This window comes from Lissotriton helveticus, chromosome 11 (genome assembly GCF_964261635.1).
Source record: "Lissotriton helveticus chromosome 11, aLisHel1.1, whole genome shotgun sequence".
Lineage (NCBI taxonomy): Eukaryota > Metazoa > Chordata > Amphibia > Caudata > Salamandridae > Lissotriton > Lissotriton helveticus.
In genome coordinates, this window is record NC_136072.1 from 268,527,054 (window position 1) to 268,550,817 (window position 23,764).

The 23,764-nt window shown below is 45.9% G+C and overlaps 1 protein-coding gene across 1 annotated transcript in view; it reads right to left on the minus strand.

Moving 5' to 3' along the window:
* DNER (delta/notch like EGF repeat containing) overlaps positions 1–23,764 on the minus strand; it is a 1,147,135-nt gene that overhangs the window by 662,763 nt on the left and 460,608 nt on the right. Inside the window, exon 4 of the mRNA XM_078668148.1 lies at positions 14,826–14,992. Coding sequence (XP_078524274.1) covers positions 14,826–14,992 — 167 coding nt within the window. The remainder of the gene's footprint in view (positions 1–14,825; positions 14,993–23,764) is intronic.

Below are 23,764 nucleotides of genomic sequence, written 5' to 3' on the forward strand. Positions count from 1 at the left end.
TCTGGCAGCCCGGACGGCGAAGTTATGCCGTGCGCCATTCTTGGCCTGCCTCCGATCTGACGCTGGGGCCTTGAGTCTCAACTTGGCCGGGTTGGAGTCGAACAACATCGGCTGTGAAAAGTGGGTGGATCCGGTCTCCCGAAGCGGCCCCTTTTTTGTTTCTCCCTTATTGGATGGTGCTCCGGGGACGGCTTTATCCTGCAACTACAGTGGCCTGTTAAAATTTGTTTACTTGTTCGGGGATCCGCTTGCCGGAGACCCCGTTGAGCTCCCGGTGGTTCTCTGGGGTTGGTTCCTCGTTGGCGGCAACGGTGCATCTACGGTGCTGTGGACGTGCTTTATAGTGGTTTCTACAACGATTCTGCCCTGTGCCCCAGAGAAGTCGACATCTGGGGTTCGGATACCCGCCCGGTCGCTCATTGAGGGGCGATGGAGCGAACTGAAACTACACCATCGCTACGCACTGTAATGGCCGCCATTTTGCAGCTTCACGAACGGTTCACCGCCAACGTCCAAGGGATGGTCGTAACTGCAGACCGTATTAGCTCGAGACCGGATTCTGACCCTTTGTTGTTAGACAGCCGAGATACTCCACCCAAGGATACCGTCTTTATTGTCACCGAGGTCCCCATGCGGACTATTGCTTTGGACCCTCCCAGCAACCCTAAGATGGAGGCTATCGAGGCCGAGAGGACTGGATGTGAGTTAAGCCCTACATTGAAGCCGCCCAAGTTGGATGTGACTGCCATTATGGAACAATGTGCCTTCTACTACGACTGCCAACTTCGACCTTCGCCTCTTTCTGTAATCGATCGTCACCGCCTTGCTGCTTTCTCACCGGTGGATGGTGGACTTGCTCTGACTTTTGAACTTTGCGTACGTTTCTCCTGCTTTTCCTCTCCTTGCATTAACTCTGACACTCTACTGTTTTCTTGTATTCCTGTTGGGATGGCGGTTCGAATGGCTGTACTCAACGTGAAGAATCATGGCGATCTATGTGTGCTGGAGGGGCTTTTCGTGATGGATCGTGAGGGTTTGGGCTGAACTTGATTACGCTTCAATGCAATTTCTCCCTTTGTTTTTGCTGGGTTGTATCTGTGGGAGCGGGGCCGGCTGTACGTTTGATTTGCCTGGTTACTGTTTTTCTGATGTGTCTGAATGGGGTTTGCTATTTCTGTTGAGCCGGGGTCGGACGGGATGTTCTCTTCTTCTTTGTTTGCGGCTCCCCTACGGACTATCTCTTGATTTGCAGCGATTTGCTATTCTGCCGGTAGGGGGTGTCTGCTTTTGGCGGGGGGATGGGAGTCTGGGAGCTCGTATCGTACTGTAACATTCTCCTCCTCCACCTTTTTCCCCATCCTTGGGTTGTAGTTTAGGGGGCGACAGGCACACTGCTAGTGGGGTTGGGTCGTAGCCATAAGCAGGGGTGTAGGGTGGTGGGTTGCGGGTTTTTTTTTTATTTTTCCTTTGTTATTTTCTATGACCTTTCTATTTCCCTTTTCCCTCTCCGCAAGAGCTGTGGCTTATTATCCTGTTTTTCCTAGTATATCTGGGTGTCACGTGTATCTATCGTATATCCTGTATCTTTGGTGGGTGGATGGTGTGGGGGGATGCCTGCGGTCATTGACGTTTAACTGCTTGCTCCAGCCTTTGCTGGTATTGATTTTTCTCCTGCTCATGACTGTATAGTGTTTCATTGCTTCGTTCGCACATCCACAGCTGCGCTGTGTTTCGATTGGTGGCGCCCGATATGTGTATTATTTCTCTTGTGTTAAAATAATAAAAATATATATATAAAAAAAAAAAAAGGATTAATATGCATTGTGAATTTGAAGGAATTTAAAAGTGGAGGCTAAAGGTTAAGTTAGTGTCAATAGCTAGATTTATAGTAGCAACACAAGTACAGCAAACATAATTTGGTATGGACCACTGTTTGCCTTACCTGAAGCACTGGTAAGCACTGACAAATTGAGAGCTTGCATTAGGAGCAAAATACACAATGCGGCATGCTACAGTCCTGCAAGTCAGTTTGTCTCCTAGAAATAAACTACATTTTTAAAAGGTCCAATCTTCCCATGAAAATTAAAATTTAGATTTTTTGCACATTTTGTGTTTGTTAATTAACCCCTCCCACGCTGGTGACGGAACCGCTCCGTCACGCCCCTCGGGTGGGCTGTGCTGGTGACGGAGCGGTTCTGTCACGGCCCGCTCGCCGCGCCTGTGCAGCGCTGATTTCGCACCGCGTTCTATTGAGCGGGCGGGGCCGTGACGGAACCGCTCTGTCACAAGCACAGCCCACCCGAGGGGCATGTCGGAGCAGTTCCGTCAGCAGCGTTGGAGCGCCGCGCGGCCCCCCCGCCCCTTAGCGCTGCGGCGGCAATTCTGAAAGGGTTAAATACACCATAATTTGTGTATTTGATGTACACAAGTTTCTGTATTTGTATGTATTTTTTTGAGATTTAAATAGTAGAGATTGCTTAAGACTGTGTCCCTGACTTCCAGTAGTGATCCATTAGGGATCCACAGAAGTCAAAAAGGAAAGAATCACAGCAATATGTGTATAGTTTAAGCACCTTTAAACACTATGATCTAAGAAAGTACTTCTTAACTACTCTTCAAGTGAAACTCATTAGTAACCATTCTAATTGTGAGAAATGTACATACACAGTTATTTAAGCATTATTATTGCACAGTGAAGGACCTACCAGGTGGGTATTGAAGCTAATTTCTGCTAATCCACTCTTGGCCAAACACCCACCAGGGACCGCTTGCCAAGGGGGATAACATTACTTTCTGTAAATCAAACCCTTAACATTTCAAAGTGGTTAAGCACTTGTCTGCAGTCAGCCGGCTGCTGTACAGTGAGTTTGTGAGAAAGTTCACCACCCTCCAAGTTACCATCTTTTAGGTTAGTGGACAATAAATCAGGGAGAGGTTCACTCGCATCCTCCTGATCTGCATCAATGACCCATGAGCATAGTCATGTCAGCTCTGTCCTGGGGTGGTTTCAGGCAATCTACATGAAGTACTCTGCGAGGATTCCTAGGGATGCCTAGGTCAACTAAGTAGGTGACTTCCCTTTTCTTTTCCACAATTGGATAGGGCCCAGTCCACTTGTCCAGGAGGGCCCTGGGAACCACTGGCTCCAACATCCATACCAGCTGTCCTGGTTGGTACTCAACCAAGGCTGTCTTATGGTCATACCAGTGTTTCACAAGCTCCTAGCTGGCCTGAAAAGTCTTGTTTGCTTTCTTCATGTACTCAGCCATGCATGAGAATAAGCCAAGCACATAGTCCACTATGTCATGTTTGGGTTCCTTGAGAGGCTTCTCCCAACCTTCCTTCACTAGACTCAGAGGACCTCCTACATGGAATCCAAAGAGAAGTTCAAAGCGGCAGAATCCAGGTGGACCTCAGGTACTTTCTCAGTATACCTTCTCTCTATCCTGTTAGAGTGGCAAAGAGTGGACAGGCTACTTAGAGGAGCATGTGTTAAGCATTTCATATCACCAACATGGACAATATGTAATTGACCAGACGCGATAGAAATCTGACATCCAACATCGATTTATAAAAATAGCGCTGATTTTTATATATTTTAAGACACCAAAATGAAATCAATATATACAGGATAACCGGAATTATCAATGTTCAAGCAAAAAATATGTAAATACTTTGCAAAGTGAAAAAACTTTGTGATCAATAGAATAAACACATATATGCAGTCAATGCTTTAGAGGGTAAGTTTAACAGAACCCACTCAGAGTTAAGGTCTCAGGAGTCCCTAGACCAGTTCACAACAGCTAGCATGATTTTACCTGGCTTAGGGGAGTGGGGTGCAGAGGTGCACTTTCAGCTGTTAATTGGAGCTGTCAATCAGACTTGCGGTGTTGAAATGTTTTCCATAGCTAAATGATATTTGTGGGGTGAGTTGAGCAAGTCACTTTGTGGAAAATGCAAGGTGCTGGCCCTAGACCAGGAGACTCCAGGCAGATCAAATCTACCTGGCTGGGGGAACTCGGGTGCAGGAGTGCTCTGCTTTTTGCTATTCCTGGTGCTGAACTGGATCTGAGGCCAGAGGAGCTGGCAGGTGTGCTAAGAGAGGGCAAAAACAAATGCAATTTAATTACAATGGAGCCACAGGAGTGGTTGGTCAGTCGAGCAGATGAATCTCTTTTCTTGAAGTTACAAGTAAGGAAGGTAGTAGTTGGACTGACCACCTACACGTTTTGGTACCAGAAAGCACTCCAGTTGAGGAAACCTTCATCCAGAGGACCGGGGGGGGGGGGGATTGTAGAAAGCTGAGCCTCGCTGAGGGTAAGGACTACTGTTCCCAGAAGTCCGCTGCACAAGGACTTTGAGCGGCCTCGCCGGGAGGCTTGGGGTGCAAGGCTTCAAGGTCGTGGACTTTGCCGTTTATGCCACCCCACTGCAGAGAACTAGTTCCTTGAGCCTAAGGAGTTCTTGTGAAGTCTGGTGTTTGTAGAGGGGTTCTCCTTCCTTGTGGAACCAGTTTCTTGTCTTGATCAAGTCGCAATCAAGTGGGTGCAGGGGGGCTGTAACAGGAGCAGAGCTTAGCATCTATATTTTCAGAGTTCTGCCTTGTCGTGATCACAGGGCTCTTCTTGATATCATGTTGAATCTGAGGTTCTGGTGTCTGGGGTGACCCTTAAACCCTGGATTTAAGCAGTGTTAGTGGGTGTGGCTAATCTGCCCCAGTAGTGACAACATCCTGTGGGTGTATCTCACTAAAACAAGTCAGAACCTGTTTTTTAACCTCAATTCAAGAGGACCAAAACACTCCTCGGTTGTACATCTCAGCTGCCAGTCTCTAGAGGTGTGATCAGCCTTGAGGAGGTGGATGGCTTCCTGTATAGCTAATTTCCTACCTGCCTGTGAAAAATAGTGCCTGGGGTAGGGGGGGCTTTGTCCTTGAGTGGAGGATGGCTCCTTTGTTCATTTGCACCAGTGCAGCATTTGAGGCTCACCGCCACACCGGTGGTACATACTGGATACACCTCAACACCACCAGTATGTTGAGGGTTAAAAAGCATGGTGTTTGACACCAAACATGACATAAATCAGCTGGGTCATCATAGAGATGTACATATTGTTAATGTCCTAATGCCAGCCCATGGTATGTTGTGGACCACTGGTCACTTGCGGTTGAATTAGGTTTAGAATGCTACCAGAGGGTAGTATATGCTTGCACCTTTACTTCCATCTGGATAATATAATGAACCCTGCCTCCTGGGCTTCAAGAGGCCTAGCTTAGGGGTGACTCACTTAACGTAACTGCAGTGAGGTGACCCTGACACACACGGTGTGTGCAGGGTTGAACTCGAGCAGGCAAGCTGCGCGTGCAGGGCTGACATGCAGACCCACAGACTTTGAATTTACTCGAGTTAATCAGGGAGGCACGATACATGGGGATACTCAGGGTGGCACAATATGTGTTGCAACCCTGGTACTTCTTTGACATCCCTACCCTGGGTACCATGGTACCATATACTAGGACCTTAAAAGGGTGTAAAAGTATGTGCCAATTGCGTGCACCAATTCACATTTACACTTTGAGCCCAGAACACTTTTGGATCCATTACCACAGCATCTAACACAAAAAGTGGGGGATGACTATCAGAAAAGGGCACTTTATAACAATTTTCATGGCACTTTATATGTGAAAGGTTACATTAAGGCCGACAGCAGCTTTTTTTCTGTGCTGATGAGTCACTAACTATTTTTATTTTCCTAGACACCAAAGTGGACTTTTGAAATGCACTGGTAAAGCCTCCCCTCTTTACCTTTTCACTTTTAACTCGTACACGTTTCTGATACTCAAATTGTTGGTAAACTTTACTTATTTCTCTGATGGTGCAGTACTGGGAAGTATATTATTACCTGAATTACAGTTCTATGTTTCATGCATTGGACTGCTCTTTAAGATGCAATAACTTCTGATCTGATCACTACTATTATCTGATGTTTATTTCAAAGCCCAAATAATGATTTGCTATAACAAACACATTTATTGGCGTAGACCTGTTAAGGTCAAAAGAAAGAGGCATATAAAACAAGCACTGGCGTTGCCAATAGGTCTCGCAGTAGGAAAGTTGGAGCTATTACAATTGCAAATAACAATGCCTTTTATTTTTGTTTTCATTTTAAAAACATAAAGGCCTTTGTCATTTACAAAACCAATAGCTCCAACTTTCCTACTGCGAGACCTATTGGCAACGCCAGTGCTTGTTTGTTTTGGTTTTATTTCATAATTCCTCCTTAATATCGAGCCATTTTAAAAAATATAGTTCATCAGGATATTGAGCATTTAAATGTCATCCTGTGTACGAGTAGTTCACATCTCTTTACAACCTCTTGGAGTGAGCCTGACTGCTCCCTAGTTTTGTTCTGCTGCCCAGCCTGTACTTCACACCCACGTCTCCCTGATCGGAGACATTAGGTGCTCTAACTTTTACAAACATGAGACCGATAACATTTGAAATGTGCGTGTTAATTAGTTGGCGTGTGCACAAATTGCTACACGGTTCCACTGAAAAATGGTATAACGTTAGAAGTGTTTATTCCTCGTGGAGACGCAGATGATGTTGCGGGATTTTGATGCTACACCCACCTTACAATTCCACGAGTTTCGCTGCTGACGAGTGTCTATATCCTGCAGGGTACAGATTGGAATCGTTGCAAGGGATACTTAGAGATTCATACTTAAGAAGTATATAGATTGGCCGTAACATGTGTTTCAAGTGCTAAACAAGACGGAGGGAAGGCAGAGAAGGGGAGGGGGGAGGAGAAATGCGACACGGCGGGCAGGGGAGGGGGCCGAGCGGGGAGAGCGGCGATGAGGGTGTGAAGCAGCAGGGGCCTTTGAAGTGAAGCTAAGCTTCACTTCAAAGGTGTGGGAGGAGTGCTGCTATGGCCTGGGGGAAGCTGGCTGGGGAGGGGCCCAAAGCGCGTGCCACTGTGTAAGTTCAGAACACCAGGTGTAAAAAACCTATTGTGTTTGATTTAATAGACTATAATTTTGCTCGGTCTATAAAAATCTAGCGACACACAGGGTTCACATGACAACTGCTTGCCTCTTAGTTCAATAATAGTACTGTCGTCAGGGGGAGGGTGGGCAGGAACAGTTTAAGTTCAGGTTTTAAAACTGCCTCTTTTAAAAAGCACTTCTCAGTGCAGCGCTGTAACGTGACGTGCTAGTTAATGTCAAAGTTTCTGCATGCTTTACAGGGCAAACTTTCTAAGGGCTCGGCTCGTGCACGACTTTAAGAGCCAAGCCAGACCCTGGCTTCGGCTCGCCGTGTTAATATGTTGGCTCGTCCACCTCTACTTCCTGGAGGGCTACGGCATCAGTCAGCAGTGATTCCATGGTGATCAGGTGGAAATGGTTCTTACGAGCCAAATGTTTCTTTGTTCTTTTAGCATTAACATAATGTCGCCCAACAACCTGCTCTGCAACACACAATCAAAATTTCAAATCAAAATTTTCTGTGCCTTCCACCAAGCATGTGCGAGGCGGATAAATGAACAAATATTGGAACGTATTATTTGTATTTTGACCTCTCTTCGTTTTTCCTTCAGCACGTTTGCACTATTGCATGTAGAACAGTAGAAATGAAAGTAGCATCTGCCCGACAGGCAGCATACACATCTGTGCTTGCTGAATCTAAAAGGCGGCGCAGATGCTAAAGCTTTAGATGTGGGGGGCTGCATGTATGCTTGCCTTTAAAAAGTGCTCAGACACGTTCCGTCTGCAGAGGAAAAAGTGTGGGGAAGATGGGCGACTGAACATCGATACACAAAACTGCCCCAGTTCAGCATCGCATAGACAACCTCCACCCTGCCCAAAAAAAGATGAAGCATCCCTAACCAGGAGAAGGGAGAGTAAGGGAGGAGCAGGCATCAGCCGAGGAAGAGAAAGCTCTAGGTGGGAGATCTAGTGAACGGCTGAGGGAGTGAAATGGAATGGAAGCCAACAGTGAAGACGTAAAGAGACTCGGAGAGAACGAGGAAGGAGTAGGAAGATGTCAGAATGTAAAAGATGCGGTATGGAGGAGGAAGGAGATGTAGGAAGGAGAGAGTAATTGAGGAAAGAATAAGCTAAACCGGATATGTAGCAACAGTGGAAACCTGGCTAAAATGAGGAGCAAAAGGACACAGCAAAAGGACAAGAAGGGAAATCAAAATAGGGACAAAAGTAAGATTGCGCTGCGGAAACAAAGAACAGAGCAGCAGGGTGTCAAAAAGAGAAGGTAGAGAAAGTAAGGATGGGACTTGATGGAATGATAAAAAAAAGATGACAGCACAAGACCTGGGAGAAGTGGAGGAAAATGAAGGGAGACGTATATGGGCATGTAACGAGAAAGCTCGGAACGGAGCAGCAGGGAAGGAGGTGCGGGCAGGAGAAGGAGGAATAAGGGAGGAGCAGGCGTCGGCCGAGGAGGCGAAAGCTCTAGGTGGGAGATCTAGTGAACGGCTGAGGGAGTGAAATGGAAAAGAAGCCAACAAAAGACGTGAAATGAGAGGTGAACAAATGCGTGCGCCGGGAAACTGAGCCATGAATAATTAGGGGAGCAGAAGCCGAGAAGCCGCAGAGCGCACGCTGGGCGTAGCCCTTTGATGTGCTGTGCGGCTGTTAAAAAAAATGCAATTAGGAGGGAGGGAGGCTGATGCGCGTGCTTGTTTAGTCACGTGATTCACGTGAACTTAAAGAAAACCGCAGCAAGAAGCCCTTGGTTTGACGAGGATTTTCAGGACATGAATTCTCCCTCCGCTCAATGCGCTTGCGCGCATTGATAGGTCGCGAGACCTAAAAACAGATAATGACTTTTAGAATTAAAATGATTCATTTATGATGCTCCATTGATTTTAATTTTAAAATTGTGGAGAATTTTAAGTTTTATTGCAAGCCCCCTGCTTCGATTGGATGCATTATCTTTAAGAGAAAAATTATCTTCTGTGGTCGTTTTTGCAGTTCTAGCACCCTGAAAAGAGAAACACAAACTGAAATGTTGATTGCATATGCTTTCCCGAGCTTTAGTTTGACAGTTAATTCTACTTTATGCTACGGTGGCTACTGTGCAAAGGTTTAATCAAGAGTTTATGTGCTTGCATACTGTATTCATAGCAGCTAAGGCACACCGGACGCCAGATTGGAGGAATACGATTGAAAGAATTGACAGCATTTACTATTGAGTGATATGAAGAAAACAAGCACACCATGAAGTTACAGTTACTTTTTTACTACTAATACAGATTCAAACCTGTTGTTTCTCAAATATGAGAAAGGTGTGCGTTTTAGTTATGTATGTCATGATATAGTTCAATCTAATTTTCATCTCTATATATATCCAAGTGGCGGTTGCCACTGGGTAGTTATAGGTAGAAACACGTTAAGCTATTTTTTGTTTTCCTAATTACTGTGGTGCTGTTCGAAGAATCTTCACAAGACTTTCCCCAAAACAGTACTTCCACCTCAGCTCTTTACTGGAAAGTTTTGGGGTGTTGAGTCAAGCATGGGCAGAGAAAAAAGGGGTCCACACAACACATTTTCCCCATTCATTTTTCCATATGAACTTTAGACACATCTACAGTCCAATCACTGAATGGATTTACACCAAATTTGGCAGAAAGCTCGATCTTGGTCCAGAAAGTGTGCTTTTTGTGATTTGGTGTAGTTCTGTTCAAAAGTTTCTGAGCAATTAGTGCTACAAAATGTTGTATATTTCACGCATCGGAGGCTCCGTGGAGCCAAAAGATCTCCTGCTGAGATTTGATAGGCTGCCACCACATCAACAATGTGGCAGCAGCCATCTTAAGAAATAATTAAAGGGGCGTCATATGTCACCCACCCAAAGCATTATTAGGCCCCAGGGATCCCAGGCTCCGGGGGGGGGGTGATGAAATGCATATTAAAAGCGGTGGGGCAGGCCGTCCCACCTCCCTGGGCCTTAGTAAGCCATAGGGACTCCATCCCTCAGGGCCGAATTCCACAAAAAAGGTGTGAGGGCAGCGCGGCCACCCAACACAAGCCTTAAAAATCCTTGAGGACCCATTCCCCTGGGGCCGGCTTAGTTTCTGTGTCCCGGAGAGGCCTTCCCTGGGACACAGTAGTTTAACTGCCAACACCAGTGCAGGTAGGTCATGTTTGCTGCCGTCTTGCAGGACCATTTTGTAATCTCCCACTGGGTGGGAGCAAACAACCCTTCACTGTCTGTAGGATTGTGTGCATGGAAGGCAAGTTTGCTCCCTGCCGGCGAGAGATTCAAGCATGCTTCGGCCCAGTAGGAGAAGTATGAATAGCTGCTCCCTCCACGCTGGAACAATGCCAGCTGCTGCACTCTGCAGCAGTAGGCTGGGTCAACAGGGGTCCTGCGGTACCCAACTATAATTAAGAGAGGCCCTGGGGAATGGGGCACACAAGGCCACAACGGGTTTGAAGAGGGGTGCCATGTGGCCCCCTCCCCTTTATAATGACAATGTGCCCTGGGGGATGTAGTCCTTGGGGCCTTTTAAGGATTGAGAATAGGGGTTGTGTGCCCCTTTCCCCTTTACTATGGAAATCAGCCCTGGCTATGGGTTCTTCTGGGCCTAGTAAGGCTAAGAAGGGGGGTTCACTCCCCTATTAAGGCTTGTGGAGGGGGCTGCGCAGCCCCCCTCCCCTTACGAATGTCATGCTGCCCCAGCAGATGGCGTTCCTGGGGCCTAATAATGTTATCTGGATTTATAGAGCGCATTACTGCCCTGAGACATCTAAGTAGCAGAAAGTGCTAAGGCCACATGCCCACCACCCTTTAGAAAAATTGGCGTCTGGGAAATGGGTCCCTGGGGCCCAAAAGTGGCTTGTGGAGAGAGGATGTGTTAATGGGTTGGATGCAGGGCCAAAGGCCATGCATGGTGTGGGGTTGGCTGCCTGCAAGGGGGGAGGGTTGGCCACAGAGCCTGGCCGTGGCCAACCCCGCTGCTCACGTCTGAAGACCGTGTGAGGAGGGGTTGGATACAGGGTTTGTCCTTTGGTCGTGCACAGCTGTGGTTGACTTTACGTATGGTAAGAAAATATTAGTGCACTTTAAAAAAGACTAGCAATTCTCTAAAAAAAAAAAAAGTTTTTACTTAGGTGACAATTTCATTTTTTGGGGGGTTTTTTGTCCTCATTTGTTCATTCCATAGGCTAAAATGAAGAAAACCAGGAGGATACCATTCCTACCTCCAACCGGTGAAAAGTGGTCAGGTAGTAAAACCCCATTGTTATGTTATGTTAACAAAAACTTCTATAGCGCACAGCTGCCCCAGCAAAGGGGCGTCCCGGCGCTTAGGATAAGCAGAAGAAACATAACACACAGAGAACAACAGAAAAACCCAAGGCATAAAATACTAAGGTACGAGAGGAAACAGAAAAGTTTTGATAGCCCTCCTAAATTCAAACAAGTCATTGAGGGCACGAATATGACATGGAAGAGAATTCCAAAGTTTGGCAGCTAAAATGCGGAAGAAACGTCCACCAACTCTGGACAGCCTGAATCGTGGGACAACCACCAGATTCTGGCCAAGAGACCTCAGAGATCGTGAAGGGACATAAGGATTGAGGAGTTTCTCAAGAATCGGAGGGGAAGATAACTTGAGAATCTTAAAATAGAGACATAAGGTCTTAAAATCAATCCTTTGCGCCATCGGTAGCCAATGGAGTGCACGAATGGTACCTTTTGCAGAGCAGAACCTCGGTAGGCCTACCACGGCCCTGGCCGCAGCATTCTGTACACGCTGTAACCGAACAATTTCCGCTTGATTGGCCCCTAGCAGAAGTGAACTGGCATAATCAAGTCGGGACAAAATGCTTGCCTGAATGATCAACTGCCTGGTAGGGGCATCAAAATTTTTTAACACGGACCTCAAGCCCCGTAAAATCCCAAAACAGGTCGCTGCTACTTTTTTTGTGTGGCCACAGAAAGAAAGGGCTGGATCAAGCCAGACACCTAGATTTTTAACCTCCGAGACCGGAGTGGGAGTAATTCCTAACTCTGGGGGCCACCAAGTATCACCCCAGAGGTTACTATGCTTGCCCACAATCAGGACCTCCGTTTTCTTTGCATTTAGCTGAAGACAGTTAGCTGTCAACCAACCAGCCACTGCCAAGAGACCATTTCGAAACCTAAGGGCATCGAGGCCAGAGTTCCCACTGAGAGTAACCGCCAGTTGCGTGTCGTCAGCGTAGGAGACAACAGTCATACCCCACAGCTTGCAGACCGCAGCCAGTGGCTGCACATAAAGATTGAATAATGTGGGACTCAATGCCGAGCCCTGGGGAACTCCCAGTTCCAGAGGATAGGCCTTAGACTCATAAGGCGAAGTGGCGACCCTAAATGAGCGGTCTGCCAGAAAAGACCGGAACCATTCAAGTGCCATGCCAGAGACACCTGCATCTTCTAGCCGCCGTAGTAATATCCCGTGGGAGACTGTGTCAAACGCGGCACTGAGGTCAAGTAACACCAGTGCCGCAGTTTGACCAAAATCCACCAGAATCCATTCTTCCTATTCCCTCAGGGCCGACCCGGGGAAAAGGTCTAGAAAAACCAGTCCTCAACCTAGGAGCCCGGGAGTTTTTGCCGATTAGCTTAATCATCGGACTTCTGAACCAGTTTTAACGAAATTAAAACACCAGTGTAATATTATCAAAACAAAAAATTCTGATCCTAGATGTCCCTGAAATTCAGTTTCTTAATCCCCTCCCTATTTTCATGCAACTTTCAGACCCTTCGTATTGAGTCCAACCACTCCCTCCTTAAGGGAGGGTGTTGCGATATCCACTTTATACAAATGTCACTCATTGCTAAGAATATCATCACAAACAGTAGGTTCCTCCATTTCCTGCCCAGAATTACCCTTGTCTCTTCCTCTAACACATCCCCAAACATAATTAAACTTATACTTACCTCCAGGTTCATGCCCAATGCTGTTAAAAGGACTTCACTTACATCGTGCCAATACACCTGGAGGCTCAGGCAATGACAGAACATATGACAATTTCAGTGACCAGTAACATTTTAACGCGTTCGATGCTGAGGACGGCCGCCGGTCATCGCATGTAATGGTGGGCATGTGGGGAGGACTGCCGGGGGCCGTCTGAACCATGTCCACTGATTAAAACACCCGCACTGCGGCGGAATTCACGCCACGATCAACGGGTTGAACGTACAAAACCACTGAAATTCACCAGTTATATTATCCATGGTAACTATAACTTATGCTCTAAGGTCCCTATAACTCGCGCCCTCGCCACGCACTGCTAATTACCTTGCATATAACATCACTCAAGACATCTCTATGACACCATTGATAAAGTCACTCCAACATTCACAATGAAATTATTGATGAGAAAACTGTGCATGCTCTGCTAGTTACCACCCATATTACAGCATTCATAACATGTTCTATGAATTTATTACCACAATCCCTTCTTATGAGAGAGCTAATGTGAACCATAGTGTAGCTATTTCAAAATACAATTATAATTCGGATCGCTTGTACACTTTAATATACATGCTCACATACTGAAAACAACCTACATTCACCTGAAAATGCCATAAAAGGTTAAAGCCCATGTTTCGGGTGTTCTTAAGTTCTACTTCCGGTGGCAGTGCAGAGAAGAATTATTTTTATTTTCAAATTGTGCCTACTGCCCATGAAAGTGAAAGACTAAACCTGTTTTGTGCAGCAGCATGGGTTCCTTGTGCTGACAGGCACTTCCTGTGATCTAAGTTAGCACTGTAGTTCTTAATGAGAATTCTGTGATCTTCACAGACATAAATAATGGAAGCAAGATGAAGTGATATGTGGGTGGTTACTGTGGTGATGCTTGGGTCAGCTGGCTTTAAAAACCCACAGAAAACATCCATTATGTATTATGAGTGCCAAGAGTCACACTTGGGATGAATGTACACATTACACATACGCTATATTTATTTTATGTTTTGATATATATTGACTGGGTAGCCCACAATACAAATGGGGCATTTTAGCTCCGGATAGCTGGTTGGTTAACACATTTGAGTAAATTACATGAATTCTGTAATTTCCAAGAGTCAGGCAGGAGGATTGGAGCACTTAAGATTTTCAGCATAATAAGTAAACTGTACACAAATTGTATTGATACATTGCATTCAGACGTATGGTATGCATATAACCTGAATATCGGGCATGCCTTCGACCCTTATGAACCAATACTGGGGGACTGGTCTGCTTGGTAAATGGTTAGGATAAACAGGAAGTAAAGCTTTCAAAGCATAATTAATATTATTCAATATCCCTAAAGAAGGAAGAATATATACTCACACTTACATCTCTATTCAAACTAACCTTTTCAGGTGGGCAGTGCCACACCAGAAGCCAGGGCATTGACGGACTACAAACAAAAAACAGCATAAAGGAAAAGAGAAACAAGCCTTCGCTCTCTATGCTTTCAAGATCTGAGACATCACGGCCAACATTAGAACTTTCCAGCCCTCCTTTTATTTGGAAACAGGCTGAAGACTGACCTTTTCACAAAACACTACATCTCCACACAATAGGACTCACCACCAATGAACATCCTTCTTCATTGTAAAAGATGACGAATAGTAACTCAGGGTTCATCAGTACTTAATGCTGCCTAGCAATGGTCATCATCCACAAATACCCATACATACCATAACAGATCCAAAAGCATTAAATGTCCATATATCTGAACAATTATTACCTACCATAATTTGAATCCAAACATTGTTACAACAGGTAATAGAGACTAGTATATCAGATTTGCTGTATACACTCACCAATAAAGTAGTTGTTGCCCAGTGCTAACATTTCCTCAGAGAGAACAAGTCCACCTAGAGCTTGAAGTAGAGTGACACTTCGGCCGTCTATCAAGGAACACTGCTTAAATCCATTTGCTGTGACTTTCCATAATAAGATGAGAGATGCAGTGGGGTCCTGTCTTATTCTGAAGAGAGAAAAATGAAAAATTACAGAAAATGTAAAAATAAAATAAGAGCACCGCAATTACTGCAACAAATGCTGATAGAATCTAGGATGTTCAAGATTGCAAACAAAACTTCAAATCATTATCATTAGCAAGCTCTCTCAGATGTTTTCCACTGCAGTAGCATTACAGTGTGGCATTAGAGCAGGTAGTGGGAGAAGTCGATGTAGATGACAAAAGGAACTCTGGAGATAGTGAAGAAGACACGGGTTAGTGGTGTTAAAATGTAAAAAACAGAAGTACCAGATTACTGCTATTCTAGCAGTAATCTGGAATAATAATCAGTAATAACCCTGAATATGTACATGAGGTCCTAATAGATTAATTGGGCCTTATGGACACAAATTATACTATGAGTAGGTGTGACTTACTCTTGTAGAACTCTAGCTGCTGGAATTCAGGAATAAATCCAGAATATCACACAAGAAAGGAGCGGATTTAGAGTTCAGCAGATGCGGACATCTGCCAAAGAATATTAGACGTCCTGTCTCGCCCTCTTTTAGAATATATATATTAAGGTCTAAGCACTCTAAACAGGGTGGACAGGACATCTATCACTTTTAGACAGATATCCAACATCTCCCTAACTAAAATGTGGTCTATGTCAGAGCACTGGGAAATTCAGGTCCATTGCATGCAAATATATATTTTTGTGGATATTGTGAAGGTCAGTGGTGGATCCAGCCTCCTAGACATATGTTGGACACCCCTATCATAGACATCCATGCCTCAAGCAAAATCGACTTTCACTAGTAGCTGTAGCAGATGTCCTTTCTGCCCTTTTACAAATGTATTATAGCCTAAGGCACTTGTAATACAACAGAGAGTGTATTCGTCCATTTTGACAGAATATCCCATATGCCAAACTCAAAACAAGGCTCTTTCCCCCAGATTCATCAAGGTCCCGATTTGCGAGTCCTTAATAGCGATTATTAAGGAATCGCTATTACGGACTTGCAAATCGGGATTCATGTAGAAATCGCAAAATAAATTGTGATTCCTACAGCCTCCTTATTTGCAATTAGCAATTTGCTAATCGCAAATAAGGATGCGATTTCAAGGCTGCAGGGGTGTCCAAAGGACACCCTGTTGCACCCCTGAAATGACATTGGACGCTGGTGTTACGCACACACATGTCCCAAGGACATATGTGTGTGTAACATACAACTTAGAAAAATGCACTTAAGTGCATTTTTCTAAGTTTCCGGTATTTACCACGAGGTTTGACTTCGCGGTAAATAGCGGCCCAAAATTGCGAATTCGCTATATTTAAATGTTTCATGAATTGCATTTAAGGAATCTCAAATAGAGATTCCTTAAATGCAATTCATCGCAATTTTGCGATTTTGCTATTAGCGATTTTTGCATTTGGGATGATGAATCCCAAATGTAAAAATTGCGCTCGCAAAGGGCCAGATTCTCAGAATCTGGCCCTTTGCGAGCGCAATTTTCAATGATGAATCTGGCTGTTTGTCTCTCTGCGGAAAATTGTATGACACAAAATGGGACTAATGACCTTGGTTTGGCCCAGGTCAGATTCACTCTGCCTTGCTATCTTGAATGTCAACAAAGTTACTTTGTCATGGAGAGAGCTGTGAATAGCTCATTCATACCATCCACAGTGTTATTTTTGAGAAAAATAAACCTTGCGATCATAATGTCAGATGAGAGAAAACATGTAAGGATTCTCTGGCACACTCATTTTCCTTAGCACCAGCTCTCCAAATGAACATATGGTCTTGAAGCATACTATAAAAACAACCAATACATGTAATGCACATTGTTGGAAGCGTGGCTCAGTGGTTAGAGGCGGCAGACCCGGAAGCTGAGCTCGGCCGTGGACCAGGGTTCGATTCCCCGCCTCGGCGGGTCTCGGGCTCAAAATTCCACGGACTCGACAATTCTCGCTCCGGTGCCTACTCGACTCATGGGGTCACACTCTGCGACTCTGGGCAATAGCTTGCTTAATCTCCACTACGGCCCCTCGCGGCGGGATGCCTGGCTTTCACCTTGTGGATACCCAGCCGGGGTATCTCACAGGGCAATACCAGGACGGGTTCCCTAAGCAAGCGCCTTGATACCTTCGGGTGATACGTGCGCTATATAAGTCGCAATACATTTACATTTACATTTACAATGTATATGGCCTAAACACTCATTTATCTATTACGAAAATTCAAAGTATGGAAGGGCTCGTGGTATAAAGGTAAGGCAATATATATAACAAAGGTTGGCACTGCCAGTGTGGTAAGCACACACAAAGATGAGAATTTTGGGTTATAGCTGTTCATCAACATTAGCAACTGCAAGTTGAACTCTATAGCAAGTCGGTATGTGCATGGTGCAATTAGAGCGGCAAAGTACCCAATGGCTCACCAGTTTTTCAGGGAGTATAAGGGAAAAAAGGTTGATGTTAAAAACAAGGATCTTACATTGAGCAGCTACTCATTTGCTGTGTCACCTACAGTCCTACACAATTCAAAGGCATATGGGTTAAGACTGGCAAATACATTCACCAGAAACTACAAAATTGAATCTGTCCAACTTTGGTCATTTCAAGCATGGGCTCTTAAAACAAAAGCAAACACACTGTACATTAATTCATAAGAATTTCGAAACCACACTAAATGTACAATGAATTTTTTATCCTCATAGTCAATATTTACACAATCACATTCCTCACTAATGACAAATTACAGCACAATAAAAATAAGGTTAGGGCGCAATTTACATTTAGTTGATGGGGTCAAAGGAATAAATTAAGTATTTAAAAATGTGTTAATATTCAGTGCCTCAGTTAGAAACTTGATTAGCACCATTTCAACTAATTAGTTATACTATTAACAAACAAGATATTCTATTTTCTACAGGGATTTTCATGCCTGTAAGGAAAAGGTTTTATGCAGGTTCCCCCCTACCCTTTTCTGCCCCTACTTGGACTACTAGCTGCTGGTTTTTCGACTGAGAGTTTAGAGTGCACCAGACCTCAGTGCAAGTGTTCTAACCCCTTACAAAGTAAATGTTGAGTTGGCTACCCCCATTGGCAGATGCTGACTTACTTATAAGTCCCTAGTATATGGTACCCAGGGCATGTACGGCAGAGTGCCCACCCAGGCCTGCATCACTGATTGTACCACCGTGTGTGGGACAAAATATAAAATTACTCCCAGCCTGCAGTTGCAGATAAGAAAGGCAGTTTTAAAGCTGCTAGTTCGACTTTCCCATTATTACGAATGTCAAATCTCCCACTTCCCTTAACAATATACTTAAGTCTCTCGTAAGGAAGGCCTATCAAGCCCTTGGCAGCGAGCTATATAGTATTAAGTAGGACATACATTTTATACATAAGTCCCGATAGCAACACTTCTAAATTGTCGTTTTGCTATGGAAGAGTTAGCAGCCCCATTGGAGAACACAGACTTAGCAGCTGACCACTTAGTCCGGCTAACTCCAGAATGCAACTACTGAGATGGGTACTGTAAGGTATGCAGTTAGTCGTGGCATTAAACCCGACTTGATGCTTAAGTCGAATTTATTGGTGAGTAGTGTGAATGACTCTCAGGCATAGGAATAAAGCAGCCTAATACAGAGTGAGGTGCCACCTCCCCTTCACAGGAAGTCACTCAGGGTGTTAGCCCAAAAGGTGAGATCCTTGCCACATGGCGGACACGCAGAAGACAACCCTGGGGAAAACAGCGCTAGCCGCTGAAGGGTCAGGTATGTGGGGTGTAGGTAATAGAACTGAATTAACTTGAACCGTGCATTACCCGCAGCTTCTGCTACCTGTGCCAGTGCTCTCTTCCACTCACCGTCTGTCAATGGGACGGGCAGGTCGTCGCCCCATCTCATCCTGATCATGTCTAGATTCGACCTCGGTCCTCCTTTAATGTCTTACATATGCAGGAAATGAGCCCTCGACTAGAGCCCGGGTCTAGCAATGTTACCAATGTGCAGGGCTCTCCAGGTTGTCTGCAACTTGTACAGTGCGTGATATTTTGGCATACAGCAGAATTGCCCCGGTGGCACCTGAAACCATGCCTGAGCTTCCTGAAAGTTCATGAAAGTGCTGATCTGATATAGATCCCCTGCGGTCCCACAACCCCCCTTGTGCCACTTCGAGAGATCCATGACCTCTTGGATATTCTTGAAACCCTTCAACCAACTCAGCATTAGTGCGCTAGCCTATGGGACCTTTCTGACCACCAAGGACACTGCTTTCTCCCAGACCTCCGTAACCCAGTGGATTATATGTGTGCATGTTTTAGGGACCCTAGAGCCCATAATTATGACCTCCTGCAGTTGCATCCCCTCGTTCCAACTCCCTAGTAGATCCGTCTCAACCGTGCGCTCCCCCATGCACCAGTGAGCGGCATATTGCAGCAGACCAGCCATATGGTATAGCCGTAGGTCTGGCAATTCTAGGGCACCCCTATCCATGTCTAGTCTTGGTATGTCCAATTTGGCTTTGCTCCGCTTTCCAGCCCAGACTAGGGAGGTCAGGAGACTGTTCAGTGTGTCGAAAGTTGACTTAGGGATTTTGCAAAAGGACTTCTGGAGCACGTTGAGGCAGCGAAGCAATAGTACCATTTTTGATACCGCCACCCACCCCATAACTGACAGTGGTAACTTCTTACAAAACGTTATCGACGGCCGCAGTCCATCGAGGACCCTCCCCATGTTCAGATCATACTGGGACTCCGGCCGATGGGCAAACTGCATTCCGAGGTACCGGAAGCGATCACACTTCCAATCCATGCCAACTACGGGGAGATCGTGAACTGCCCCCCGCGCCAATGCAGGTAGCAGAAACAAGATTGTTTTCTGGCAATTAATGCGGAGGCCAGAAGAAGCCCCAAATGAATTTAGTATTTCGCGGGCCGCTGAGATATTCCCTTCTGGCTCACACAGATAGAGAAGAGCATCATCAGCATACATGGAAACCACATGAGTACGACCGTCTACCTCTAGACCCAATGGGACCATATCCCTACACAAGTGTACCGCCAAAGGCTCCATAGCCAGAGCGAACTGCAGCAGGGATATTGGACACCCCTGCCGTGTGCCCCATCTAACCTCTATAGTATCCGACACGTGCGTACCTGTCTGCACTCTGGCCATCGCTTTGCGGTATAGCAGTTTGACCCAGGCTATGTACTTGCTCACAAACCTCATCCTTCACAGTACTTCTCAGAGGTAGTCCCACCATATATCCAGGGCAAGTACTGCCGCCCTGAGGTTTGTGTGTGCAACCGAGTGGAGGACATGTCTATGTAGGTTCATGTGTGTTCCTCTCCCAGGCATGAACCCGCATTGGTCCTCATGCACCAATGAGTTGACCACTCTTCGTAGTCTGAGAGCCAGAACTATGGCCAGTAACTTAGCCACCACTCCCAGCATCGACAAGGGCCTGTATGCGACAGGGTCCTCAGGGTCGCTGTCAGGTTTGGGGAGCATGACAATCTGCGCATCACGCATGGAGTGGGGAAGGACTCCAGCCTGCCTAGCCTAACGCAGCATATCCAACAGAAGCAAAGAATTACATCAGTATACGCCTCATAAAATTCAACTTGGAGACTGTCGGGCCAGGTGCCTTGCACCTGGCCATCCCCGCAAGGCTCCCTGAAGGTCCTCCAGTTGCAGTGCAGCTCCAGGTCCTCCCGCTGGTCATCCGAAAGCCACAGCAGCGGTACCCCCCAAAGGAAGTCACTCCCGTCTGAGCTATCGTCACCCGTTCTCTCGTGATATGTATTCGCCAGGTGAGCAAATACAACTGCATTAACACCGATCTGTGCATTCGCAATTGCCTCCCTCGGGACGATGTAGTGTAAGAATCAGCGGGGGTGGGCATTCACGCTTCAACAACCACGTAAGCAATCTACCCAACCTATCCCCTTCTCTATGCAGTAGCTGCTCGTATTCCCTGCGGGGCAAGCAATCCAGTCAATCCCAGGTCTCCCCCACTAGAGGGCTGTGACTGTAAGAGGGCATCTGAAGGCTGATCTGTTGCGTGCCCCTCACGTTGTAGCCTAGCCAATATGTCTTCAGCCCCACTCAGCTCCGCCTCTAATCGTTTCCTGCTGCCCCCCACCCTGGACAGGCAATCCACCCTAGTGACTATTTTAAAAGTATCCCACTCATTAGTCCTAGTACTGGTAGTAGACCAGTTCTCACTGAATTAATCTGATACTGTTTTCCAGAGTTCATCGCTGAATACTCGGGCTTTTAACGCCTGTGATTGCAATCTCCATATTGGGAATCTTCTGCCTAACTCTCTCAGGTTCCCTTTCTAACAGCACAGGGGCATGATCCGATAGGAAGAGGCCCACTACCGTAACCCCACCCACGCTACCCACACAACTCATGAGAAAGCAGAAATCTGTTAAGTCTGCTATATACCGCACAGGCCGGGTGTAACACGTATACTGTTGTTCTTCAGGTCGCGTTTCGTGTCAAATATCCACAAACTGAAGCCTGTTTATCACCCCTCTCAGGGCCACTGACATATTCGGCTTAATGTGGTGTTTGGGGCGGTGCCTGTCCAGTGCACCATCAAGGACGCAATCAGTCACCCGCCCATACCACGGGAATATCAATAAAAATGTTATCTCATTTTTGTATATACTTGCACTTAACAGTCGAATAAAGTTGATTTTGACCTGACCTGACCTGAATGGCAGTAACCGATTCTCCAGCTCACCAAAGAAGTCAGTGTAATCCATGTTTGGGGCATAAACATTCACCAACCATACCTCCATATCATCCATATCACCATGCACTATTACATATCTAACCACTACTTCAGCTGTGGAGCTTAAACAGGGTCTGTGGAGCTATCCAGATGGCCACCCCCATAGCATAGGAAGAGAACGTAGATGCGAACAGTTGTCCCCTCTTTTTTGTGGAGTTTCTGTATTTCCGCGTCCAGCAGGTGAGTCTCCTGTAGCATAGGCACCTGTGTAACCTGCCGCCATAAATATGTCTGCACTCTATACCGCTTTATAAACGAGTTGAGCCCCCTCACATTCCATGTTATAGTTCTATAGTGCCCCATGACACCATCCTCAGCCTGTATGTAACCGACCTGCATGCTGATGCTGTCGCTGCCAGACACCCCCCTATTTAGAAAGTCAAAATACTCCAACCCCCGGTTAGACACTGTTTTAAACTGATGTGCATCCCCATATGATCCCCAAACATAACCCCTCCACCCCAATTGTACATCTGTGTAACCATAGCACAGTTCCCATCTCTCCAAAAGCAAATATCAACAATAACAAAAACACACGCACACTCCATTCAGACATCAAGACACTTACTCCAACATATCAAATACCAATGAACATTCCTCCTTTCTCCACTATCGGTACAAAAGGGTTGTACCCCGCGCAGCAGCAGAAGTAATGGGACCCCCTCAATATACAAATAGGCCAGGGAAAGAGAGGGGAGAAAGTATCATGGAAGACAAACAAAATTTTCCCTCAGCGGCCATACAGTTATGCATCACATTTCTGTCATTTACTCAATTATATAATGTTGGTGACCAAAAAAGCAAATAGCCTATTATGATCCATTCGATTATTTCATTTTTATTTTATTTGAATTATCCTCATTATTTTCTTCTTTTTTGTAACTTTTTTTCGGTGGTGTTGTCTTATTTCTTTACAACAACAACATAATTCATCACTTTTTTTTATAAAAAGACAGTTTTTTTATATATATACAAAAATATTCTTCATAAATTTCTAACAAAAAAGAACAATAATATACAGTACACAATAATCTAAATTCCCCTGGTCAATAAACAATTTACCCCGCGCAGACCATCGGGGGTCCAACAGCTGAGCCCACCCTAGCCCAATCGACAATCACTCCCATGCATACCTCAGGCACTCAAAGCCAAGCACCTCAACACTCACTTCCCCAGTCAGACAAGATCTCCCGCCAGAGAGAAAGGAGTTAGAATGACAGGTAAGAGATTTAGAGAATAGTAGAGATACAGGAGTAGGGAGAGAGGGAATAGAAAGAAAAGAGGGTACAGAAGGGGGCAAGAGACAACGTCCACCTGCACCATATGCTTGAACCATCCAGATACCCCACACCAGCACAAGGATCTTAGGAAGGGGGAGGGGAAAGAAATTGACCCCCACCCAGATTTCAAACCCACGCACCCTCAAGAGTGTGAAGGTACCAATTGTGTCCCAACAATACCCGTATCTGGGTTACTTTGTTCACCACCGTATCCTCTGTTGGAATGTTCATGCAGCATCTGTTTACTGTGGGGTGTCCTCGATACCCTCGCCCATGCTCCTGTCCGAACCCGTGGCTGTCACCTCCTCGACCAGCGCTCTGGCAGCGTCCTGTTCAGCCCTTTGGGTCTCCAATTCTATCCTGGGGGAACTCCTGCCCTCGCTTATTGAGTGAGCCCCCTCCAGCTCCAAGGACCCATCCCGTTGCACCACCACTCTCTGAGTTGATCTGGAGCTTTTTCTGAGTCTTCCAGCGCAATCTCTGCCAGTTCCTCCTTGAGGGTGCATCGAGGATCTTGCCACCTCTCAACCCCCTCTCAGCACCCTTCCTTCACCATGTACTTTCAACCGCCGGCCTGGCGGGGGCAATCCGTCCGCCATCCTCCCTGAAATGCCCCCCGCCACATTAGGATGGCTGGGGGGTCTGCGGCGGACGGGAAGACCGTCCGCCGCTTTTCCGCCAGTCGCCTTCGCGACCGGCGGAAAA